The 26066-nt window shown below is 41.7% G+C and overlaps 1 protein-coding gene across 2 annotated transcripts in view; it reads left to right on the top strand.

The window, feature by feature from the left end:
- The window catches only part of LOC127001164 (E3 ubiquitin-protein ligase HERC2-like), a gene marked incomplete at its 5' end in the record, with an annotated part of 186835 nt that overhangs the window by 5930 nt on the left and 154839 nt on the right, over positions 1-26066 (top strand). For both annotated transcript variants that reach the window (XM_050865379.1, XM_050865378.1), the window contains 12 exon segments: positions 2466-2712; positions 6787-6947; positions 7080-7236; positions 8412-8605; positions 10365-10559; positions 17552-17683; positions 17897-17993; positions 19634-19744; positions 20450-20682; positions 21663-21852; positions 23076-23231; positions 24240-24425. In XM_050865379.1, coding sequence (XP_050721336.1) covers positions 2466-2712; positions 6787-6947; positions 7080-7236; positions 8412-8605; positions 10365-10559; positions 17552-17683; positions 17897-17993; positions 19634-19744; positions 20450-20682; positions 21663-21852; positions 23076-23231; positions 24240-24425 — 2059 coding nt within the window.

Raw genomic sequence — 26066 nt, 5'->3', positions numbered from 1 at the left:
CCTCGTCACTACTCGCCTCACTGTCATTCTCTGGCAAATAGTCTGCATATGAGTCACTTATGAAGCCTTCTGATTGAGTTTCACTATCATCTGACCCTTGTAAGTCACCTTCAAGAGTCATATCGCGCTCAGATTCACTATTGGACGGAGAAAAAGATGTCATGGCACGACACGTGTCAATCACACACTGCCCCGCCACCACCCCCAGGCTTCACATCATAGCCCCCAAGGCCAACGTCCCCATCGTCCTTGAAACACAAGGTGCCAACTAGTCAATTCGTCACTACATCATAAAAATCATATAAACTGAAAAAAATGAAGTCCTGTGTATTGTGAATGAGCAATGATGTACGCATGTACTTCATCGGTTCCTTAGCCAAAATTTTATATGAAGTACTATGGTACGCCATCGGTACTGAATGGATTAATTGTTATTTTTACAACGAGAAACAAAAATGCATATACAATAAACACTTTAATCATCCACGGATATCCCTTCTTTCGAACATGTATCACAGAAAATGTCAGCTGACTGGGCCGTTGCACAGCAGAAATACCTCCAGAGTAATCCGTCCAAGTCTGCCCCACGGTCGCCAAGCAGAGTCACATCATGCAGTACCCTGCTCTTCCAATATTCTTCCCGTGTAATAGACGTTTTAACCATCCCAGTCAAAGTACCCGGTGCACTGGTGACTGGCACGCCACGGCGAAATTGTTTTGTGTTTAGTGTTCACGCCGCACATCGGCTCCCACGTGTGGCGCATCTTCTTCTTCTTGTGACCTGTATGTTTTTTTTGCATCACATGTCCTCCTCCTCTCTTCTGCTTATTCACACTTTCCTTTTCTATTGCATCACACTTGTCATTATTTAAAGCAATCAAAATTTGTACTCTCAGCATGTACTGTGCAGGGGTAACTTTTTTGGCATTTTCTGAGTGAAAAAAGTGCGCGTTACACACCACAAAATATGGTACAGGTAACTCTCGATTTACGCGTGTTTGGTTTACGCGTTGTCAAGATAACGCGGGGTCCAAAATCCATATAAATGTTTAATTTACACGTTTTTTCACTTATACGCGATATTGTATGGAGTGGCCACCAGATGTCTCACGCAACTGGACTCACACGGTGCCACGGCCACACAGCTGAGCTCAGTTCTTCCCGCGCGCCACTTGAACAACATTACAGTACCCACGCTGCCACGCTACTCAACAATAGGGGTGGGCATGTACCAGTACCATTACCGGTACTAACGGTACCAGCTATACGGTACAGTACCAGTACCAGACTGCTAGGTACCGGTACCAATACTAGCCAGTCGCTCATGGTGTCCCTCATTTCTTCCTCACACGAGTGAGGCTGAGACTGAGTGCCTGAGTGGATATCTCGGTGATATGGATATTCTCTCTCTCTCTCTCTCTCTCTCTCTCTCTCTCTCTCTCTCTCTCTCTCTCTCTCTCTCTCTCCACTAAATGAAGTGAATATTATTTTTCGATAGAAACCTACCTCTTGTTTGATTTACATTGTTTTTGATTTACACGACCTCTTCAAGGACACAATACTCGCGTAAATCAAGTTACCTGTATATTTCATTCTGGGGACATCTGTAAACAATTGTGTCAAACGGAAGTGTTTTGGGTGTTGGTTTCGTACCAGTAATAATAACCCTTAGCCCTACCAAAACCTAACCATCGGGGTATAAGATGCAGGGTAATTTTTTTACTTCTTTTTTGAAAAAAAGTGCTTCTTATATACACCTCCGGGGTCTAGTGGTCAGCGTGCCTGGCTTCTGCTCTGCGGGCCCGGGTTTGAATCCCGGCCCAGGCAGTCGGCGTGCAGCTCACCCAGCTGTTTATCCTCCCTCTCAGGTTGGTCGATAAATGGGTACCTGTGGAAACCTGGGGAAGGTAAACTGTGTAACCCAGATGTCACACTGGCCCTGTGTCCCGGGGTAATGGGCTCCCTCCCACCACAGGCTCAAGGGCCAATGTTGCAGAGATGAGCACCGAGGCCACGCGCTGCTACAGCGTATGCCCCCAACTTTACCTTTATATGGCAGGAAATACGGTATCTTTGTTTCTATAAAAATAGGGTAAGAAGAATATCAATCTGGTAATAATAACTGGAACCTAAGTAGAAGCATTTGGTCAGCTGATACTTGCAAACAAAGGATGCACTTCATAAGCGGCGGTGACGCACCATCTGCCATTTTCGTTTTCAATTTACTTACTCCATCACCCTTTGGAGACACCATAATTACAGGATGTGTTATTTTGGTAACGTTCTTTTATTTCACAGGATGTAACATGAACATTTTTTTTTTTTTTTTTTTTTTTTTTTTTTTTTTATAAACGTTTTTGTTTGTATTAAAATTTTCTTCGCTCTAGAAACAAGAAGTGAATGCAATAGTGTCATGATTCTTCCCTTCACTGTTCCTCTGTTATTTTGTTGTCTTACATTATCAGGTCTACTCTTGGGGCAATGGAGATGGCGGACGTCTTGGGCATGGGGACAGCAACTCCCGAGAAGAGCCAACACTAGTGCAAGAGCTGCAGGGCAAGACAGTGGTATCCATTGCCTGCGGGTCCACCTACAGTGCTGCCATCACCAACCAGGGGGAGTTGTACACTTGGGGCCGTGGCAATTATGGCCGGCTTGGTCATGGCTCCTCTGATGACCACAGTGTGCCTACTCTGGTCACTGCTCTCAAGGGTGTGTAGAACATAGCTCATACATGTTTTGATTATACTGTAGTCCACTCACTCAGACTATCTCAGGCAGCCCTTGCTTCCTAGCTGCATCAGTAAAGATGCTGCTAGTTCACTGTTAGTTTAGGAATTGTCTGAAGTGAGCATTATTGTGTGCTGGCAACCTGCACTCACACGGCGTGTCTGATTTCGTGGATACTGTATGCTAGCCTACGTATAGTAAACAGTCGTCATTGTCAATGATATGCAGGCAGCAATAACAAATACTGTCAATTATAGTTGATTTTTTAGTTAAAAATATTAGTAAAGCCTGATCATTTTCTCGGTGGTGGACAGCTTCAAGGCTGTTTAATAATTATAATCAACGATCTTGTAAATTAACAAAACAGCTATTTGTGACATTACTAATATTTTTTAACTCATAATCGACTCTAATTGACGGTATTTGTTATTGCTGCTGCATATTATTGACACTGACGACTGTTTACTATACATAGGCTGGCATACAGTATCCACGAAATCAGACACACTGTGTGACAGCAGGTTGCCAGCGCACGATAACGCTCACTTCAGACTTGGGTGAACTGACTTTAGTGTTATTGGTCTCCCTAACCCAACACCCTCATGTAGCCTTAGATTTTTTTTTTTTTTTTTTCTAGCTTAGCTGTTACACAACATAGGGAAATTTTAGTCGCATCGTTGGATTAAGCAATTAAGCACTGCTTGTACAGTTATATAACAATTTTCAAAACACAATAGTGAAAAAAAAAAGTTTTTTATTCAAAAATAAAAAAAAATTAAAAATTAGCTTTGCCTATAGGAAATGTACAGATCAGATAAAATGTTGTTGCTGTTTAGGGAGGACTGTGGTCTCTTATTTTCTCTCTCCTTACAACTGTGTGTCGTGTTGACGACAAACAACAGCCCAAGCTATTCTTTTTCTTTGTTTGTTGGTCTTGGTTGGAATTGGCTGCCAATGGCTGTTTCGATCAATTTCTTTATTTGTCTTTTCAATATTTGCTGTAGTTATTCAATCCAGTTTATACTAACCCTTTCACGCACCAAAAGTTTAATAAGTTTCTCTTTCCACGGCGACATCTGTCTGGGGCTCCCTAAGGGGCCTCGCGGAATAGCCTGACCATGCGGCGAAATTTTATAGATTTCACCCACGAGTATTCTCTTTTCCTGGCATTATTATATATCGTTGGTTTTGGAAGAGATTATTCTGCCTTATGAAAGAAAAAAAATATCACGAAATGTAAATAAATGGCAAAGTTTACCGACTCTGAAAAAAAACAATTTAAAGGGACGACAGTCATGTTCACAGGCTGCCTGCTGAGAGACAACTAAACCACGGGCAATTATCACTTCAAATCCAACGGCATGAGAGAGTTAACAATTACAGTACCCTCCCGAGTTTCGCGCTATCCGAGGTTCATGATCCTCGATTTTCGCGCTTAGTCCTAAATTATTACCATCCCGATTTTCACGCATTATCACCCCGAGTTTCACGCTGCTTTGACACGTACAGGTCACGTCTACTTACCATCGGCGTCATACGTGCTGCCTTAAAAGGTAGTGTCACACTGGCCATTTTCTTCCAAACATAGGGGCAACAGTCAAGAGAGAGAGAGAGAGACTTATTAAACGATGAAGCCAGAGTTGGGAGGAGTGGGAGGGGAGGTGATGTGAGGAACTTCTGTCCAAGTAGTCTCAAAATATGTACCTTAGAAAAATGAAGAAAATGGGAAGAGAGAACGGGTCATTTTGAAGCCGCAGTTGAAGGCGGCTGCCTTGCGATTGGCTGACAGTTCCGAAAACACGCTTATGATTTGCTGGGAGTCCGATGACGTCATCGCCGGCACTTACCCAATCAACGGCTTCACTGCCTTAGGGCAGTGTCACACTGGTCGTTTTCCTCCAACCGTTGGGGCTATGGGCGTTGCCCATAGCCCCAACCGGGAGTGAGTTGTCAGTTGTCTGTAAGCTGGTGTTACACAGGGCTGTTTTCCTCCAACCGTTGGGGCTATGGGTGTTGCCCATAGCCCCAACCGGGAGGGAGTTGTCGGTTGTCTGTAAGCTGGTGTTACACAGGGCCTTTTTCCTCCCACCACATTGGCGCCAGCTAGGGCAACCGGCAACTTCAACTTTTCCGGGTGTGTGTCACACACGGCCAAGGTCAGTTGCCCATATCCACATCCACAATGTAAACAAAGCACTTGCCCTGTATCGACATGGCGTCGTCTGCTAAAGTAAAGGCTGTCGCGGCTTGTGCTGCCATTACCCAAGTTATGGAATTGTTGCTGCAGTTAAATAGAAGGAAGAAACGGTTGTGTGTGTATCTTGCCTGTGGTTCCTCCATGCCAGAAGTTCTCATTGTTACCACTGCGCGTGCACGGCCAACCCACCCATCTAGACTCCGACCACATAAACATGTGGATCGAGTAACAACGAACACACACACACGCACACATACACCAGACTCATCCTGAACCATGGCAGATGTTTCTGATAAACAGAAATGATTTCACCATTTCTTTGAGTGTGCTAGAACGTATAGAGTGAGTGGCTCACATGAACCAAACCTAACTCTTGGCAAGAAGAGAGAAGTCGTCTTTAACACTGCTCTCTTCTTGCCGTTGGGAATGTTTGGTTTGTATGAACCACTCACCAAATAAGTTCAAACACATTCTAGGAGATGGAGAAATCGTTCCCGTTTGTTAGAAACATCTGCCATGGTTCATGATGAGTCTGGTGTGTGCATGTGTGTGTGTGTTTGTTGTTACTCGATCCACGTGTTTATGTGGTCGGAGTCTAGATGGGTGGGTTGGCCGCGCACGCGCAATGGTGACAATGAGAACTGGCACGGAGGAACCACAGACACGCCACACCCACAACCGCTTCTTCCTTCCATTTAACTGCAGCAACAAGTCCATAACTTGGGTAATGGCAGCACAAGCTGCGACAGCCCTTACTTTAGCAGATGACGCCATGTTGATACAGGGCAAGTGCTTTGTTTACGTTGTGGATGTTGATACGGGCAACCGACCTTGGCCGTGTGTGACGCACACTCAGAAAAGTTGGGGTTGCCGGTTTGTCTAGCTGCCGCTGATGCGGTGGGAGGAAAAAGGCCCAGTGTGACACCAGCTTACGGGCAGCCGACAACTCGCTCCCGGTTGGGTGCGAGTTGGAGGAAAACGGCCAGTGTGACACCGCCTTAAGGCAGTGGGGCCGCTGATTGGGTGAGCGCCGGCAATGGCGTCATCGGACTCCCAGCAAATCACAAGCGTGTTTTCAGAACTCAGCCAATCGCAAGGCAGCCGCCTTCCCATTTCCCATTTTCTTCCTTTTTCCAAGGTACATATTTTAAGATAACAAGGGAGTAAAGTGTGAAAAATGGTCAGCTTCTCTACGGGTCAGAACGAATAAGCGCTTTTTCAGTGTTTTCAATACCCCGAGTTTCGCGATTCTCGAGTTTAGTGCTATCCCTTCAGAACAAAGCAAGCATGAAACTCAGGAGGGTACTGTTGTTTATTTTATATGTTTAGCTTTGATCTGTGATGTAAAAAAATTTGATGCGATTCTGAAAAATACTTTATTTTTGGTGAATTCTTTAACCCAGTAGCAGCGGGGATCATGTTTCTTAATGGTCCCTCCAAGCGAGAAAAATGAGAAAAAATCACCCCTCACACAAACCATTTCATAACTATATCAAAGCATTTGTAATCAGATTATGTATCATCTATTTTGGGGGGGGTTTATATCATGGCACAAATTTGGCCCGTCGCTGCTACACGGTAAAGCCACAAATTTGGCCCTTCGCTGCTACCAGGTTAAAGTTTTTGACGCGATTCAAATCAAAAGCTCATGTAGACGATTCCGTTTTGCTGTGAATCGCGTTGTGGTGCGTGAAAGGGTTAAAACATTTGTTTTGTGCATAAAGCTCTTCTTTGTCACTTCAGGTTTTAGTTAAAATGCAACATTAAAAGAGACAGCAAAGCTGACCTTTTTCTGTTGATGTATCGAGTACATTGCAGTGAGCATGATAGATGCTGACTAAATTCTCTTTTTGATTCAGGAGAGCGTGTGCTTGATGTGGCATGTGGCAGCGGGGACGCCCAGACCATTGCTGTGACGGACGTTGGCAGTGTGTACTCCTGGGGTGACGGGGACTATGGCAAGCTGGGCCGGGGTGGCTCAGATGGCTCCAAGGTGCCTCGACTTGTTGACAAGCTACAGGTAGGTTACAGTGGCAAAGATAGGCTATTGCATCTAAACTGTAATATATGCAGATGATTCCATTCTTTTTGCATATCAAATAAAATGTAGTTACTAATAAAGTAATACAGAGGCAACAATTCACATTTTCAGGGGCAAGAGATTTGCCGAGTGTTCTGTGGTGCCCAGTTCTCCCTAGCTCTGAGCAAGTCTGGTTCTCTGTTCACCTGGGGCAAAGGGGACAACCACCGTCTGGGCCACAACACAGAGGAGCACGTCAGATATCCCAAGCAGGTCAAGGGACTAGCAGGTGAGGAGTCCTTGTGCTTCTCTTGTGGAGATTCAGGAGGCTTAGAACCACCACTTGTACTGCCAGGTCACAGAAAGGTGTTATAGAATGATTCTGGCGACAGTTTCAGATCTTGCAACTTTAATATGAGATTTCAGATATTATGGGCAATATTCACTCACAATTGTCCATCCATGGGTCAAATTTATAGTCTCGAGAATGTAACATTTATAATTTTGGAATGTCGTCCCGAGTGTTAATCTTTTCTGTCTATTTGTCAATATATGTGACACCCCATCCCCCTACAAGATCCTCCCTCAGTGACTATTTGTACATATATGAGCTTTTTTTTATATAAAATTGCTTAAATCATGAATTAGGTCTATAGTTCAGTCATCTGATGCTTGGCCCCTAATCATTTTTTCAAAATTTTCTTTGCTTCATCCATTACACTGGGAAATTTATAGTGTATGTTATTAATTAATGATATTTAAAGATTATTAAAGATATAAAGTTCAACATTTGAGAGGAGGATGTAACTTCAGCATTTTTCATCTTTCATGGAGCTATCAAGATGGCTGCTGAAATAGTATGCTTATGCTTGTTTAAGAATGTTTGCATATTTGTTCTTGTTCATTTTAAGTCAACCTGCGATGAGAATTGACTAGAATATGAAGGAGTTTAATCCTCCTCTCCAATTTGGAAATGAAAAGAGACGGGTAGCCTGAGCATCCCAAGTCTTTCTTGTGCATTATAATTTTTTTGTTGTTCTCTGTTATTGAATGTTCTACTGTGATTTTTGTTGGTTCATCATTTTCTACAAGTTAGGTTTCAAATGATGGTTCCTCCACTCATTCCAGGCCTTGCTGCATACCTTCCCTTTACTTATGGCCTGTGTCCATTTCCATGCTTTGCACACAGGGTTTTCACATGCCATCACCAACCAGCAGTATTTCAGACATTCTTGGCAAGAGAAATATTATCATTCATGACTCCATTTCTTTAGATGAAAATGTAGTAGATGGGCCAGTAATTCATAATTGATAAACTTCTTGAAATCTTGATATGAAAACCACATAGTATTCCCACCAGTCAGATAACCATTCTCAGAGTTTATAGGGAAAAAGTGTGCATTATCATAACGAGCATTATATCATAACTGTGTAGTTTATGTACCTTCACTATCACACCCACAGGCAAGAAGGTGACCGAAGTGGGGGTGGGGTGCATGCATGTGGTCGTGTTGACAGAAGAGGGCGAGGTGTATGTGTGGGGTCGTAATGACCAGGCACAGCTTGGGGATGCCCCACACGTGGCCTTGGCCGAACCGACCCTGATGTCCTCACTGCATGGGAAGAACATCATTGGCATTGCCTGTGGCCCATCACAGGTGAGGCAGGAAGTTTTGTTGTTTTTCGTGCTGTATCTAGCATGTTACTCTTGAAAACCAGGGTTGACTTTTACATACAGTATGAAAAATTGGTTAATGAAATATGAACTCTGAAGAATAGAGACACTGAAGTAAAAGTAAGGATGAACCTGAACCAAGTGTACTTTAAATACAGAAGAAAGTTTTATGGCGTAACTTCATTCCTCAATTTATAATTCTACCAGTTTAGATGCAATGTTTGAAGGAAGCAGAAGGATGAGGTGATATATTCTTTCAATCAGGTGGGAATTCATGAGTAAGGGGAAAGTCATGTGTTCAGTAAGATGGTGATTTCATGTTATATGCTAGATATTAGGAAGTAGTAAATATAGGCAAAAGTAATGTTATGATATTTGAGAGGGCTAAAGAGCAGACTATCAAGTTTGCTAAACCATACAGAGCCAGAGCAGAGAGCATGAAAGGCTGTAAGATCTGGTTGAGAGAAAGGAGAAAGGAGAGTGATTTAGTTGTAAGTGCATAGGGACAATTCTATGTAAGGTAAGCATAGAAGCGTGGAAGAGGAGGAGAGCAGTGAAAAGCAAACAGGTAATAGGTGCTTTGGAGAGAGTTACAAAAGGAAGAAGTGTGAGTTTAGGGGTCAAACAAAGAGTATAAAAAATAGTATTATCCTCCCAACTCTGTAACTCTGTCATATACATCAAGGACATAGATGTGGAATGTAGCACAGCAATCATGAATACGCAGGGTGGAAATTAGCTTTATATTGATCTATGTGGTGTGCCATAATAGAATGGAAAAAGCAATGAAAGCATGTATGAGAGGGGTTTAGTAGTGTAACAACCAAGGGAGTACATTGAGAAGTGGTTGAGTGGGTGAAGTGTGGTGCTGTGAGATGGTTTGTGCAGGTGATGAGAATAAAAGAGGATGACATTGTGCAGCAAGCATTTGAGGGCAAGATTGAAGGAGAGGGTATCAGTGGTAGACCATCAATAAAATTTATCAAGGGAGTGGACGAGTACTGGGAAAAGAGCAAGTCTGTAAGCAAGGGAGTGACTGTACTGTGAAGGGGTGCCAGAACAGGGAAGATTGGAAACCCTTCTGCTATGACCACCCCCTTGAATGAAGCCCCTGAGAGAGAAGACGACGTTGAAGATAGAGAGAAATAGAGGTAGATATAGTAGGCAGATGTAATAGGTAAATGAGAGTATTGAGAAAATTAAGGACATTACCAAGAGGCAAGGCTTTTTTTTTTTTTTTTTTTTTTTTTTTTTTTCAACCCTCCTGGCGGGCCGGAGGCGGCTATTATGCTTCCCACGTAAGGGCCGGGCGGCGGTTATGCTTTTTTTTTTTCTTTTGCTTATTAATTTTCGACTTCGATTAGTTTTAGTTGGCATGAGAGACATAACCACATCACAAGACTGTGTTACATAGAGAAAGCGAGTATTGACTATATATAACAATAATTAAAAAGAAGAAGAGTTGATGATGACTATGACGACAAAGTAATTGTGTTATTGCATTGTAGTTCAGAATCAAGTGTGTGAATATAGGCTATTTTTTTTTTTTTTCCTGTGGATGTTGTAGATGACCACCCAGGCCGGCCCTTTAGGGGTTAAGAAAACAAGCATAAGAGATTGATAACTTTAATATTACTGCAAGTATAGTGACTCCACTGTATATTGAAAAGTAGATTATATTAAAAACTAGAAAGCTACCATTGCCTAATATATCAACTGAGTTCCTTTTTTTTTTTGATCAGACATTTGCATGGAGCACAAAAATGTCTTGGTCAGTCTCCACTAGAATACCCTATGTGGTTGAGGTGTGTGAAGAGACATTTGTGAAGCTGAATGACTTGCTGGCACGTGTGGGTGAAGGCTTGGCTGAGGATCGCATCCCTTCTCAGGAGCAGGAGTGCATGGTTGTGGGTGGCCTCAACCTCTTAAGACTCCAGGTAAGCCCCTGTTCCTATTTGATTTAGTTATAGATCTCTATCATTGAAGTATGTTCCCAGGAGTTACTACCAGTAGGATTTGATACCCACCACTAAAGTTTCATTTCACAAAACCATTCCAAGACATGCATCTTTTTTATATGATATCATTTGATCATTTGATATGACGTCTATCTAGTTAATAGATCAAGCACTTATGTGGCAAGTATAAAATTATAATTGAAATCTCCATTTGATTGTTTCATGAATAGAGAGGACTGATTGTGATAGGTTTACAGAGCTGCCTTGTGTAGGTTGAACTGGCCTTTTATAGACTCTTATGTTCTCTTTATTTATGAAAAAATCAGTACATGTCAACTTGAGCCTGAGCTGTCTGTCTTGTCTCCCACACCCTCGCTGCCAATCACTTAAGAAGGTGCACATACATATATACTGTATTTCTCGCCATATAAGACACACCAGAGTATAAGACGCACCTATAATTTGGCAAGGTACATTTAGAAAAACAATCCACATTTTCCCTGAATTTAGAGGAGAGCATCCACCATTAACCCTTTCATTGCTAATTGCTCGCAGTGAGACTATCCCCAGGCACACTCGGGCAGCCCAGCAGGGGGAGGGGGGTCTCTTTTAACACAAAAACACTATTGGAAAGAGGAGGCCACGGTCTGTAAGATTTGCTTATGTAAGCCTCTCCTGCGAACGTATAGGCACGTTGAGGGGGTGTTGCCTGTGAGTGCGACTGTCGCTGGCAGCGAGCTTTTAGCACCGCCACGCTAGCGCTCGCTCTTTTAACCTCAGTATCTCAAAAACTATTCATCACAGCTAAAAAAAAACAAAAAAAAACACCATTGGAAAGAGGAGGCCAAGATCTATAAGATTCCGTTATGTAAGCCTCTCCTGCGAATGTACAGGCACGTTCAGCAAGTGACGCTAGTGCTCGCTCTTTTAACCGCTGTATCACAAAAACTATTCATCACAGCTAAAAACAAAAACACCATTGGAAAGAGGAGGCTAAGATCTTTAAAATTCGATTATGTAAGCCTCTCCTGCGAACACACAGGCATGTTCGTGGGGTGTTGCCTGTGAAGATGTACATTCGTGCGTGCGCGATGGTCAGCCATATTGAGGCAACTACTGAGTAGATCTTTTGATGGGGTGCTGGCAGGGCAGTATTGCCAACTGCAAAATTTACAACTATTTGGTCAAAAAATCAGTCGGGTGATCGGTGAAGCTATGCAAAAATGCCGCAATATTGGACAACTACATCCACCAGTTACTCGACCGTCGATTTTCCACGCTTTTCTGCGCTAAGCTGATATGATTTTCCACCTAATTTAGTGGAAAACCCACTGAATAGGCAATGCTGTGGGGTGAGAAATAGTGTTGGAACACACTCATACGTGGGAAATTTGAGTGCGACTGGTGCTCACAGCGAGGATTTAGCACCACCGGCAAGTTACGCTAGTCCTCGCTGCGAGTATTTAGCATCGAAAGGTCTAATATTTAAAAAAAAAAATCAACAATTGAAAAAAATCACATGTCTTCGTACACACCTTGGCTACCTTGTGGCAAAATATTATGAAGAAATAAGCAAAAATGGCAGTTATGGCTGAATTACCCTCCCCCCCTCCCCTGCCCTCTTCCCCTCGTCACTTACGTCACTATAAAACATTTGCCTGCGCCATGACAGGCTGGGGCAGACTACCATTCAGGCCCTTCAAGAAAGTCTACTGGCGCTCTAAAAAAAAAGGTATATTCACACAGGCACACCGGTCAGCGTCATGTTTCAGCGTAGAAAATAGCCTAAAATAATATTCGTATGGCATCTTGAGGCAAACTAGCATCTGCGATGGCCTTGGAGGCAGCAGAACTGACACAAACATCAGTCACTCCAGAGGAGCCAGGGATAATTTTTGCATTTCAGCTCGATTTCCTAGAAAAGGACACCATCAGACACACAAAGTCCTTCAAAACAAAGAAGAAACTGCAATTCAGTAAAGAATACAAACCGGTAAGGCATTTAGGTTTAAAGGGCGAACTCTATATAAATCTGCGGACTTTAACTCGTTTTTAGAAAACGAGATTAATTTCAGTTTTTCTGAAATTCCTTCGTCGCTGTTTGACCAATTTTAATAAACAATACATCATTGGAAAGAGGAGCTGAAGCGCAAGCTTTTCATCATGAGTTTTCTTTTCAGTTAAGGGACAATTGTCGGAAAAAAAATAATATCATTAGATACACCAACAAAATTGAAAAAAATTCTCATCATTTAACAAAAGCAATATTGAAAAATTTTCCATGATGAATCTTTTGGATTCTGGTTTAAGTTTCTTTGGTATTTTTTTTCAGCAGAGTAGGTCATTAGACGAGAGAGGAATTTTGAGTTGAACTTTGTTAAAAAAAGTACAATTTATTTTTTCCTGCTATTATGTATTGACTTATAGATCTGAAAGTAAGCATATATTACTTCCCCATAAGCAAACATTTCACATGAATATAATCAGGATCATACGTTAATTATTTAAGACGTGGTGAACGCTCCCCTTTATGTATATGCAGTATTACACTTGACCACCTTACTTACAATTTTTACTATTATACCGTATGTTGCTTTGACGAGTTACAGTGCTCTCATCGCGAGCAGCTGTGACTTTGAATGGTAAACAAAAGGGTTGGTTTGTAGATTCACTCACTGCGCTGTGTGCAGGCGGTAACTTTCACCAAGCTACTGAGGGAACTAATCACACGGGAATGCTACGTTCAATGAGCAAGCAGTTGGTCTTGATCTTGACTTTCAGGGACCTTATACCTACTTTCAAGTAGAAAGAGATGTTGATTAATTTCTGTCAATCATATTATGTTTTAATATACAGTACCCTCTCGAGTTTCGCGCTATCCGAGTTTCGCGATCCTCGAGTTTAGCATTTAGTCCTAAATTCTTACCATCACGACTTTCGCGCATTACTGCCACGAGTTTCGCGCTGCTTTGACATGTTCGGGTTACGTCTACCTACCGTCGGTGTCATGCGTGCTGCCTTAAAAGGCGGTGTCCAACCATTGGGGCTATGGGCAACCGCGGTTGCCCGTATGCCCAACCTGGAGCGAATTGTTGGTTGTCCTTATGAATGGAAAACGGTTGTGAGTACGAGCTTGGAGACGTGGGTACCAAATGGCTGCATGTAAACAAACAGATGACGGCAGTGGCTGAGGAGTGAGGAGCAGTGGAAGATGGCCCACCAATAGACTTGTAAAATGGACTGGCAGAGCTGCTTTGTTTACTATTTGATTAACAAGATAAGAGAACACCCTGTGCTGTGGAACCACAGTCCAAAAATCTTTTTCTCCAGTCTGTGAAAATTGTAGATCTCCCGGCGTTGTTTTCCTTTTCTTCTTCTTCTTCTTTTGACCTGTTATGCATGGCAGCGACGGTGAAAAGTAATGGTGAAAAATTGCAAAAGGGCATAGAAAAGCAAAATCGGGGAAAGAAAAGGACAGAAAACACCTAAGTTCAGGGTGAAGTGTATAAGTGTGCACTGTTAAGTAACTAAGGGCCGCTTTCACAGTCATGTTGTTTGTTTTGATCGTTCCCAATGGCGGCGATCGACGCTTATGATTTCACGTGAAACTGGCCTATGGGGTAGTGGCGGCTGCAGAGGAAGCGAGAGATGTTGACAGTGTGTGGTAAGTGTGGGGCTAGGCTAACCCCGCAGCTGCCACTACCCCATCTGCCAGTTTCACGTGGAAATACTATAGCGGCGATCGCCACCATTGTTAACGATCAAAACAAACAAAATGACTGTGAAAGTGGCCCTAAGTGCATGTTGTGAAGTATAAAAGTGTGGAGAAGGAGGACCTAAGAAGCGATACAAAGCGTTACAGGTCAAAAGAAGAAGAAGAAGGTCCACTACACTGGCCGAGAAATATCTCCCCGATGAAATTAGTCATTCTGCTGTCCACCATGCATGTGCGCTGTGGAATACGCAGCATTAAAAGTATTAATTTGCCTGGTTTTGTTCTAGTTTGTCCGCTTGTGATCTTTGTGAGCGGTGAGGGAAATATGGAAACAGCAAGCAAGTTGAACCTCTCCGTAAGCTATTTTGCGGCGGCGGCAGTGGTTTACGTTCAATAGGCATTGAAAAGTCAATCATGATATTAGTGATTTCATGATTTTTAACAGAAAGAGTTAGCAGATTATTTCATAACACACAGAAAACTACCAGAAAAATATAGGTTTGTCCAACTGTCCCACGGGTGACCGCGAGCGACTGCCCTTACTTTAGCAGACGACACCACGTGGATCACAAGTGTGTATTCATAACTGCCAGCCAATTGTAAGGCAGCCGCCTTCAACTGCGGCTTAAAAACAAACTGTTCTTACTTCCCATTTTCTGCCTATTACCAAGGTACGTATTTTGAGATAACAAGGGAGTAATGTCGAAAAAACTGTGATAACAAGGGAGTAAAGTCGGAAAAAGTCATTATTTTACACGGGTCAGAACCAGTAAGCGCTTTTACATGGATTTCAATACCTCGAGTTTCGCGATCCTTGAGTTTGGTGCCATACCTTTGGAATGAAGCAAACGTGAAACTCGAGAGGGTACTGTAGTTATTTTTACAATATGAAACAAAAATGCGTTTACAATTCAGTCATCCATGCATATCAGTTCTTTCGAACATGTATCACATAAAACGTCAGCTGACTGGGCCGCTGCACAGCAGAAATACCCCCTGACTATTCCACCCAAGTCCACCCCACAGTCGCCAAGCAGGCACGTCAGGCAGCACTCTGCTCCACCAAAATTGTTCCTGTGTAATAGCTGCTTTAACCATCACCACCAAGGTACCCGGCACACCGGTGACTGGTGCATCACGGCGGTGTTGTGTTTTGTGTTTACGGCGCGTCACACGTGGCACGTCTTCGTCTTCTTGTGACCTGTACGGTTTTATCTCTTCACATGTCCTCCTCCTATCTTCTGCTTATTCCTTTTCCATTGCATCACACTATTTATTATTTAAATCAATCAAAATTTGTACCTTCTGCATATACTGTGCTGGGGTAACTTTTTTGGCATTTTCTGAGGGAAGCAAGTGCACTTTATACGCCACAAAATATGGTATATTTCATTCTGGGGACATATGGGAACTATTGTGTCAAACGGAGGTGTTTTGGGTGTTGGTTTCGTATCAGTAACAATAACCCCTAGGCCTACCAAAACCTAACCATCGGGGTATACGACGCAGGGTGATTTTTATTTATTTTTTTATTTATTTATTTATTTATTTATTTTTTTTATTTTTTTTTTTTTTTTAGTGTCTTATATGGTGGGAAATACGGTACACATATGGTGCATATGGAGATATGGTGATATGGTGACGGTGAGGATGGCGGTGCTTGTAAACAATGCAAAGTATGATTCATAACATGTGCCTCTCATAGTGCCCGTAATTGTGATAATATTGTGTTTATGTGCTCATTCCTTCCGTGAATGAGCACTGCACCAGCCCTGCCAGCTGCCAGTGGCCCCACTGGGGGTGGACGAAAAATGGCTACAGGCGGAGGGGGGTCTCCTTCTGCCCCTGGGAAGTGGAGGAGGAGGAGGGAGGAGCTCCTTAGGGTAGCACGCATAAATGTGAATGGGATGAATGAGGAAGGGAAGAGAAGGGAGATAATTAACAAATTCCAGAAAGGAAAGATTGATGTGCTAGGAGTGAGTGAGATGCATATGAAAGGTAGTGGTGTGTGGGGGGGTGGGAGTGAGGGCAGGGAGAGGCTGTGGGAGGGTGTGGAGGGGGGAGTGGTGTGGGCAGGGTTCGAGGGGGGAAGGGGGAGACAGGGGTGTGCATTATTGGCCTCCCCACAAGTGAGGGAAAGAGCAGTGAAGGGCAGACAGGTGGTGGGTGTATTGGAGAGTTATGAAAGGAAGAAGTGTGAGCATGGAGGTAAATAGGGGAATAAGGAATAGTATTTTCCTGCCAACTCTGTCATGTGCATCATGGAATGCAGCACAGCAATCGAGAACACATGCAGTGGAAATGAGTTATATAAGAGGTGCACGTGGTGTGTCAGGATGGGATGGAGAAAGTAATGAAAGCATGTATGTGTGGTTTGGTATGGGTGCGCAGCGAAAGGAGTGGAGTGTGGAGTGGTGGAGTGGGTGAAGCGTGGTGCACTGAGATGGTTTGGACATGTGATGAGAATGGGGGAGAATGAATTTGTGAAGAGAGTATACGAGGGAAGGATTGTGGGAGGCGGGGTGTCAGGGGAAGACCACCTGTGAAGTGGATCAGTAGGGTGAGTGAGTACTGGAGCGAGAGAGTTGGACATAGCAGGATTGAATGTGCTGAGATGGAGTGCCAGAACAGGGAGAGATGGAGACACTTCTGCCACGGCCACCCCCTGGAGGGAAGTTCCCGCGAGGAAGCAAGGCATCAGAGATATAGATAGATAGATAGATTGATAGATAGAATAATGATAATAATGATATAATCAATTAACCAGTAGTGACATTTGGTGGGGATGGGGGTCACCACACCCACCCTACAACTCCAAGCCTCCATGCAAGGCTCTCTGAAAGCCCCTTTTTCATACAAAATAAGAATATCAGTGCACTTAAAGGTTACCACACACCCTGGTTGCCAAGGGGTCACACTTCCAGGAGGATCTCATCAAAAGTTCTTTAAACCCACAGTTGTCTTTTTGTTTTGAAGTGACTAATCACTAACCTTTAGTTTCCTCTTCATTTTTTATTTGGTTTATGCAGAAAACACATTTACTGATAATTATGTTTTGTGTACAGCATTTTAATCATCTGAATATAATTGGAGTCTGATGAATTGATGAAAACTCAGTTAATTGTTTTGTACAGTGACTTACCACCCATTCACACCTCATAGTTAATTGCTGTTCTAGATTCCTGTCTTATTAACAGTTTTTATGATGTCAAAAACAGATACTATTTGCCATACTGATTGTTCTTTTTTACTTTAGCTTCACTCAGCAGTGCAGAACCACACTGATGTGGATGCCGTCGGGCTGCATGTGGGTTCATCCTTACTGGGAAGCCTCAAGCAACGTGTTGTCAGCCTTGCCAGTAGTTCTGGTGTGCTGCCCACCATACAGGTACACATGTCTCAAAATAATGTACATAGATTTTTCACTCATCTGTTACTCTAGCACTTTACATGTAGATTTTGTCTAAATAATCTTAAACATATATCCTAAGGTTTTTGCCTTGTATGTAAAAAAAAATTGTATGTAATCATATCCATCATTAGGCATGGCAGTTTTTTCAGGAGAGTATATTCCTTAAGACAAAATGTGTGTGCATTTCAGGTGGCTGCACAAGCTACGTTACAGACAGGCTGGTCCATCCTGCTGCCCACTGCGGAAGAGAGAGCTAAGGCCCTCTCCTCCCTCCTTCCCAGTACAGGTATAATATTTTTTTAACAAACTTTTACTTTCTGGTTCTTCTCATAGAAAGGATAAGCTGTTAAACTTGTGTATTCAGTCATTGGTCAATTCAAGGTTCAGAAGTTCACACAAAACCTTAATAATTCCTTGATTCCTTCCTCATATGCATGTATTCAGCTCCTGCACTTGCAGTGAATTTGCTGCTGACTGCACAGCTGTCAGGTGTCACTTTTCTTGACATTCATTGAAGAACAGTTAGTGGTACACCAAGTTTTGTGACATCTTGTACTGCATAGTTGTGTCTTGTGGGGACTTGGAAATATCACACATTTAGGGTTTGACACAAAAATATTAGCATTCTACTCAAAGATCAAAAGTCAGTCACCACTTTGTGGCCGTCGTATATCACGCCAGAACTTTTCCCACAGTGTTCACCAACGCTTCCCTTGACTTTTACCAGCCATGTTTATTTTTCCTGGGTGCTTGTGTACAGCTTCATCACCCATACTACCAGATGCAAATTCAGAAACATGATTGGGCATAATTTGGGATGTGTTTCCAATAAAGCTTGAACATCCCTAGGAAGGGACTCACTGCTTGGACTTTACGAAGGGGTTCATAAGCCATACTGCATCAAGTCGTTCACTGCAGCACCCAGCAAATTCATTTTTTCTTTAATATCTAAACAGTGGTCATATTACAACTCATAAAATGCAACTTTGCAAAACTGAAACTAAATTTTACTTGGCATTGCCTCAAGCATTGTGTCAAACCCTATATAACAAAGATCATGTAATCAACATGGAGGGTAAAGGGCTCCTCTCTGCCTATATGCCCTTTCTTTGCTTTACTCTTTGATATGCTATAATCACTTTGGTGACAGCAGCAGCAGTTTGAGGCAGCCAGTGGCTTTCAAGTTGCAAAAATGTTGGCTTGCAGCAAAACATTAGCAAAACATTCTACATTAGCACACATCCCCCCTTTATCATATTTATCAATCTTCTGTTCCACCCCTGACTGCTTGCCCAACTATTATAAAACAAATTATTTTCATAAGTTTCTCTCAGTAGCTGTACCACCTCAGTACAGTAGCCAGAACCAGATTTATTTTTAACTTGTCCAGCACAAGTAGGATGGTTGTCACAGGAAAAATACTTATATAACATCTGGTTCATCAAAAGTATGAAATTTAGGAAAGTAATGACCATCCTTTTTACAAATCATTCTCATTTATTTTCATTTAAGATAACTGAAATTTTGGGATATGTTTTTTGGGGGCATGCTTTTCTGGTTTATGCAGAGTATTCAGACTCAAATTCATAATAATTAGTGTTTCAATATAAGCTGACTGTTTAGCTTGAAAAACTGAACTCATGGTAACAATGTACAGGAAACACATCTTTGTATTAATGCTGGTTCAGTTATGTGGAGAGGATAGATGACTGGTGAGGAGGAGGAATGTGAGAAAAGCAGGTGTTAAGAAGTAGACCAAGGAAGAAATTACACAAAATAGCTTACAGATCCTGGGCCTGAAAAGAGACTGCTAAAGATTGAGCAAAGCCATCAGAGCAAGGTCAGCTAATACAAGCATGCATGGAGCCTCTCAAAATGAGTAATCAATAATATGAAACTTAATTTTATTGCTCTAATATTTTCCAGGTTCAGACATCTCCAGCATGAGTTCAGGACGCCGCTTCATGATCGACCTCTTGGTGTCCAGCCTGATGGCAGATGGGGGGCTGGAGATGGCACTCAGTGCTGCCATCAAATGTAAGTAATACTAATACTTCTTACAGGCTGCAACTACTGCAAATATCAAGATCTATTACTCTTTATTTATCAATAAATGCTTGGAATTGCTTCTTGGATGTTTTGATTTCTGTGTTGATCCAGTTGGCTACAATCTTGTGTTCATTAGTCCCAAACTCATGTTACTTTGCTGTTGCTTTACAAAGTTCAGTTTACAGGAAGCCCCTACTATTTGACAAGGTTGCAAGGATGAGTAAGGAAATTGTTGAATAAATAACTCAATAACTCAATAACTACTTTTTTTATTCAAGGAAAAAGATACAAATTTTCTTAAATCCTTTTGGGAGGGTCCTGGCATCTGCCCTGTCAAGGCTGACCACTTCACCTTTTAGACAAATGTTGTTCAGCTGGGCCAGTCTTCCAAAAAGGTCAAACCAGGTAGACAGTGGTAATGACACTGACATAACCTTCTCTAAGTGAATAAAATTCTCATTGGCACTTGAAAGAAGAGTAGAAGTAAGGAGGTATTATATAAAGCTCCTTCTATATACATACAAATAATCTCTTAAGAGTATGGGGTAGGCAATCCTGACCTCACTTCTTGTATTTGAGGTTTGGGGGATCATGAGATTTGTGGTCTGCCTCACCCTAAATTCTCTAATTGAGCTGATGCTATGAAAAGTCATCATACCCATGTGATTGTTTTACAGAGATTTTACTTTTCAGTTGAAGTTCAGGAAGCAGAGTGGACTGAAAAAAATAAGGTGATGCAAGGAAGCTGCAGTGGAGCAGGAGGAATCAACTCCAGCCCTCGGAAAAATATCCGAGGAGAGGGTGCTGCCTCACGCCGCTCCTGTGACAATTCTGTTTCAGAGGACCAATCAGCCACTCTTCCACTCCTCCATCTGGTCCGCCAGCTGCTTAGGAATGCATCCACACAGACACTCATGAGGCTTCAGGCAAGTTTTCATGTGAAGAGAGGGGGGATTTGTAAGGGATTTTTTATTGAACCAGACAACTTGGTTAACCTTTTCCCTCTGAATATGTCTGTGATAGAAAGTATTGTATTTGCTGGCATTGACGACTCACCCTGTTTTAAAGTGCAATACTTTGAAAAAAAAGATGAGCGCCTTGAGGTGACTCACTCTGTTCCCGCTGTCACTCAGATTGTTTTGAAATGTCCAATCCCTCACCCAAACTCTGCTCCACTTTTACAGGTTCCCATTACTTCTTTATGCTAGGTGACACCAAATGTATTCATGATAATCATTGGTTGATGTATTACACATATTTCACATAATATGAAAAACTTTAATTAAATAAGGAAGCCTGCTCTTCCATAGGTTTTGCCCAACCCTCATTGGGTTACCTGTCAACCAATCACCAGCAACAGAGTGGCTATGCCCTTCGTTAATCGTCTATGGGGAGTTTTTTTTTGCTTCAACGGCAGTGAAATAGATTATAATACTATTTCTGGCATCTATTTTTTTGGACAATACGGCATAGTGCATCACATTGTACATCTCTCTGTAGTGCAGTTCAGAGTGATTGCAGGTCTACAACTTTTTTAACAAATCAGCACTGTGATGCTCAGCAGGCATCCTAATTTTACATGTCTTTAGAATTTTATTTCTTATGGTTATGATGGAGGTGCATCCAGCACTGAATTGTATGCAAGGTACTCTGTCCAAGATCAGCATAGGAGCTATAGGGTAATTACTCTCAGGGAGCTGCCATCTTTGTAGCCTTCACCTGATTGTGATCAGTCAGGTTGCATGGCAAGAGAGAAAAGTACCTTGTGGGCACCTAATGCAATTTAATATTGCAGTATTAGCATGGAAAAGTATGGTTGTTAAAATTTCCAGGTGACCATGGGGACTCATGGAACTCATAGCTGTCTACTCAGTACACTTGTTCATTATTTGTGTTATGATTTCAGGCCATTGCTCCAGACAACATGTCCATGATCTCTTCTGGGATCCTTGTTGATGGAGAGCGAGGTGGGCCAGTCCTGGGCAGCCAGGGAGAGTTGTCTCCCTCAATACAGCTGCTGCTCAGGTTTCAGAGGCTACTAGTCAGTCATTTGTTCCCTGTGGAGAGCAATGTCAGCCCAAAGCACATCATGCAAGGTAGGATGAAAGCTGCTTTTTAAGTAACTCAGTCATTACTGATAGACAGACCAGGTCAAAGGAGTATTCCTGTAGTCTTTAAGCATGATTCTTGGCAAAAAGGAAAAGATGATAATTAGCAGGAGTTAGATGGCACATATGTATAGATAGATAGATGATAAAAAGTTAGATAGATGTAAGGTGATGTTTGAGGCAGGAAGGGGTCTTTTTCCTGAATTAACACTTTCGTGCACGTGGATGCGACATACGTGTCACTATTATTATCTGGTCAAAAAGCACAGCTTAAGATTGTCATGGGGACAAAAAGAAATTCACCAAAAACTCTGTAATTCTCATTGACGCGTGATACTTGGTCTGTAGACAGGCAAGCACATGTCGGCTCAAGGTAAGTTGATAGACCCTTCTTGCCGTAAAATTTTCCTGGGTGACAGAACAGAAAATTTCTTCAGTTGATTCTCTCTAGCGGTCGCGGACTTGTTAGTGTGTGGCGGGGGGCAGGGTTCAATATTTTATTCTTTCAAACCTAACTCATCAACTATTCACCATATAAGAAATCTGAAACCTCCATTGTATAGGTAATGATCTGTTCTTTAAGATGAAACCATAAAAAAAAAAAACTATAACAGTTATGGAGATAAGTGGAAAAAAGTGAACATTTTTTTTTAAATCTAGTTTTTTCGTTTTTTTCAAATTTATGACCGTTATAATTGGTGTATCAAAATTCCGTTTGTTGCGCTAATTAGCTCATAAATGTCCGGTTCTTTTGTTATAGAACACAGTTTGTTAGATTTTTACTCCTATGTGAAAATGTGAGGTTTTTTTATTTCAGAAATCGGTTCGCGTCACTTCAACTCACGATGTCTCGGTAAAATATAAAACAAACATTATTTTTTTTTTCTTTCCATATGAAAGAGCTTACAATTTACAGTGGAATGTATGTAGTTTCATAAAAGTGAGCTGAGCAAAAGATTCAATAAGCGAGTTTTGAAAAAATTTATACTGCGCGCTCAAGATAGCCAGTTAGGTGTGCGTTTTGGACGAGAAAATCAGATGGGAGGGTGTGCGCAAAAGTGTTAATTGTCTCTTTCTTTAAATTTATATTTTCATATTGTCGTGTTTTTGTTCTGATGAATGGTACTTTACTATGCCGATAAAAAATCAAAGAAGACGGTATCCATGACATTTTGTGTATGCCAAAATAACCATATGTCTGTCCAATACAGAGAATGAGGTGGAGGGTGCCGGGTGGCTGCTAAGGAAGTACTTGAGCCTCCTGGTGGGCCACGTGTCTGATACACTCTCCATAGCCACCTCCCTTGCCACCATCAACACACGCCTCACCGCCCTCACCTGCACCATCCTTCAACGAGACATAACAGGTATGTCAATCTCTGTTAGTTTTTGACATGAAGTTGTATTTGGAGGAATGTTTTGGGATAGAGTTTTGCATGAAATGAAGGTAATGTTCCAATGAGGAATCATGATGATAGGTATTGTTGGAGTCTGTGAGCACATTAAAACACTAACTATTAGTTAAAGGTTAATGAAAGACATTTAATGGTTAGAAAAGCTGTGAGCCTTACCATTTTTCTTAATTATGTCAACATTATCACGTATGTTGCAACACATACTCTCGCCTAGCTGCCTTGAGTGTGTGTTGGTGACTGATGTCACTGAATGTTACATGTTGCACTTCAAATGTTGTAAATTTATGGTACTGATGATAAACATTTGTAAATGTTTAATAGAAAATACACTGGGTTTTAGTTTTGGCAGATGAAGCAAATATATGTGAACTTCTAAGAGATGTGGCTGATGTTGAAATGTTTTGATTGTCATTATCTGCAAATGATTTTCGTCACTTATCTTCTATTTACATTATAAGAGGTATCTTAGAATGGGTAAAGTGTGTTACGCTGAAATGGTTTGGACACGTGATGAGAATCAATGAGAATGAATTTGTGAAGACCGTGTATGAGGGAAGGATTGAGGGAGAGGGTGTCAGGGGAAGACCACCTGTGAAGTGGATCAATAGGGTGAGTGAGTATTGGGGCAAGAGATTTGGAAACAGCAGAATTAAGCATGCTGAGAGGGAGTGCCAGAACAGGGAGAGATGGAGACACTTCTGCTGCAGCCACCCCCTGGAGGAAAATTCCCGTGAGGGAGCAGGGCGTTGGTGATATAGTTTGATAGATAGATTTTAGATTCATAAATATTCTGAGAATGAATGATAGTTTGGGATTTTATGATTCGTAACTGTGTTATTTGTTTTGCTTTGCTTTACTATTTATGGTTATAATAAGTTTGTATATTGAAACCTTGCTTTGCCTAGTGTGATATCTCATTACTTTAGCATTAAACTAATATTAAGTACTTTCTGTTATCAGGCCTTCTGCTGGGGGAGCTGTTTGTCTCTCTGCTGGTGGTGTGTGTGCACAGCCCTAATGTGGTGCTGTCTTGTGACCTCATCTCCCCCCTGCTGGCCCTCCTGGAGCCCCTGGACCGATTCAACCAGCTGGCGCCAGGTGCTGACAGAGAGGATACTGAAGACATGGCCTGGCCAGGAATAATTGGTAAAAACTCTTGAACGTGATCAGTATTTTCCACCTAGTACATTTGTATTAGCATAAGATATTAAGCTTTTGTAGACAGTGTCTGGTTCTGTTACAAGTGGGGTCCCACAAGGCTCAGTATTGGGTCCACTGCTGTTTATTATTTATATCAATGATTTAGATACAGGAATTAGAAGTGATATTACAGTTGTCCCTCAAATAGTACGGTTTCCAATAGTACGGTTTCGGTTTTATACGGATTGTCATGGAAGATTTTTTTTATGATTTTTAAATTTCCCGCTCGTCGCACCAAGTAGCCATGGCGTGAGTGGCAACACTGTTTTACCAAAACACCTGCTGAAAGCACCCCAAAGCGTTCGAGATAGGTGTTCACCTTGCAGAAGAATTCAGATTTAGGAGAAGCTACGTTTTGGGATGAGTTACATTGCAGTAGGGAGAGCATATCACGTGAATGAGAGCAGTGTTCGCTGTATCTGTCATCTTGGTCTTGGTTTGGGAGGTAGTTGTCCCTTTCGGTCCTAACTACAGCCTTTGAAATGGCTTACTCCCACTTGCCACAGTAACTGCCAGTGCTCTATGAACACTGCAAGAGTGGAGATAAAGGCCGTCCTTTTACTAAGCCTCGTCGTTGCTATGGTAACGGCGTCTCACTCGCAGCAAAATGGCATACGCTGATCTTCCTGGTGACGTTTACATGCATTACTAGCTGTCCTGGCTGACGAACTCCTTACAACAGAAGATGAAAAGGAAGCTGCAGTGGTTATGGTGGCACAGAGAGGTGAAATGCAATGGAAACACTTATATGTGTTTGTTTGGGCCGCCATATTTGCTGATGACGTCATCACAGCACGAGGCACTCCATCTCTCAAAGCCGGGAGCCAGTGGACGTGCCGAGTTGGTAACGCACGCTGATGCGTCACGCGTTTGAGAGCACTTGGGACGTTCTGAAAGTCCCGATTCCCTCTCTCAAACGCAGCCGAGGTGTTTTTCTAAGGGGGGCACTAATTTTATACGGATTTTCGACTAACCCCCGTACTATTTGAGGGACGACTGTAGTAAGTTTGCGGATGATATCAAGATTGACAGAGTAATTGAGTTGGATCAGGATGCTACACTCTGTCTATTTGTGGCCTGCAACTGGAACCTAGGCTACTTTTGTAAGCTCATCACTGATTGGACGGCAGCCTGAGCCAGTTTTCCCCCATGCGTCGTAGAAACAGACCTCTCCGCACTACATGTTTTACTGTTATGCTTCGTAGCCCACCTTTGCGACATTATACACAATTGGTTTCTACATCAATATATATATATATATATATATATATATATATATATATATATATATATATATATATATATATATATATATATATATATATATATATATATATATATATATATATATATATATATATATATATATATATATATATATATATATATATATATATATATATATATATATATATATATATATATATATATATATATATATATATATATATATATATATATATATATATATATATATATATATATATATATATATATATATATATATAGATAGATAGATAGATAGATAGATAGATAGATGTATTTATATATATATATATATATATATATATATATATATATATATAT

The sequence above is a fragment of the Eriocheir sinensis genome, chromosome 20, assembly GCF_024679095.1.
Source record: "Eriocheir sinensis breed Jianghai 21 chromosome 20, ASM2467909v1, whole genome shotgun sequence".
NCBI lineage: Eukaryota > Metazoa > Arthropoda > Malacostraca > Decapoda > Varunidae > Eriocheir > Eriocheir sinensis.
Note: the sequence above shows the minus strand (reverse complement) of the source record. Positions and strands in the feature narration are given on the sequence as shown.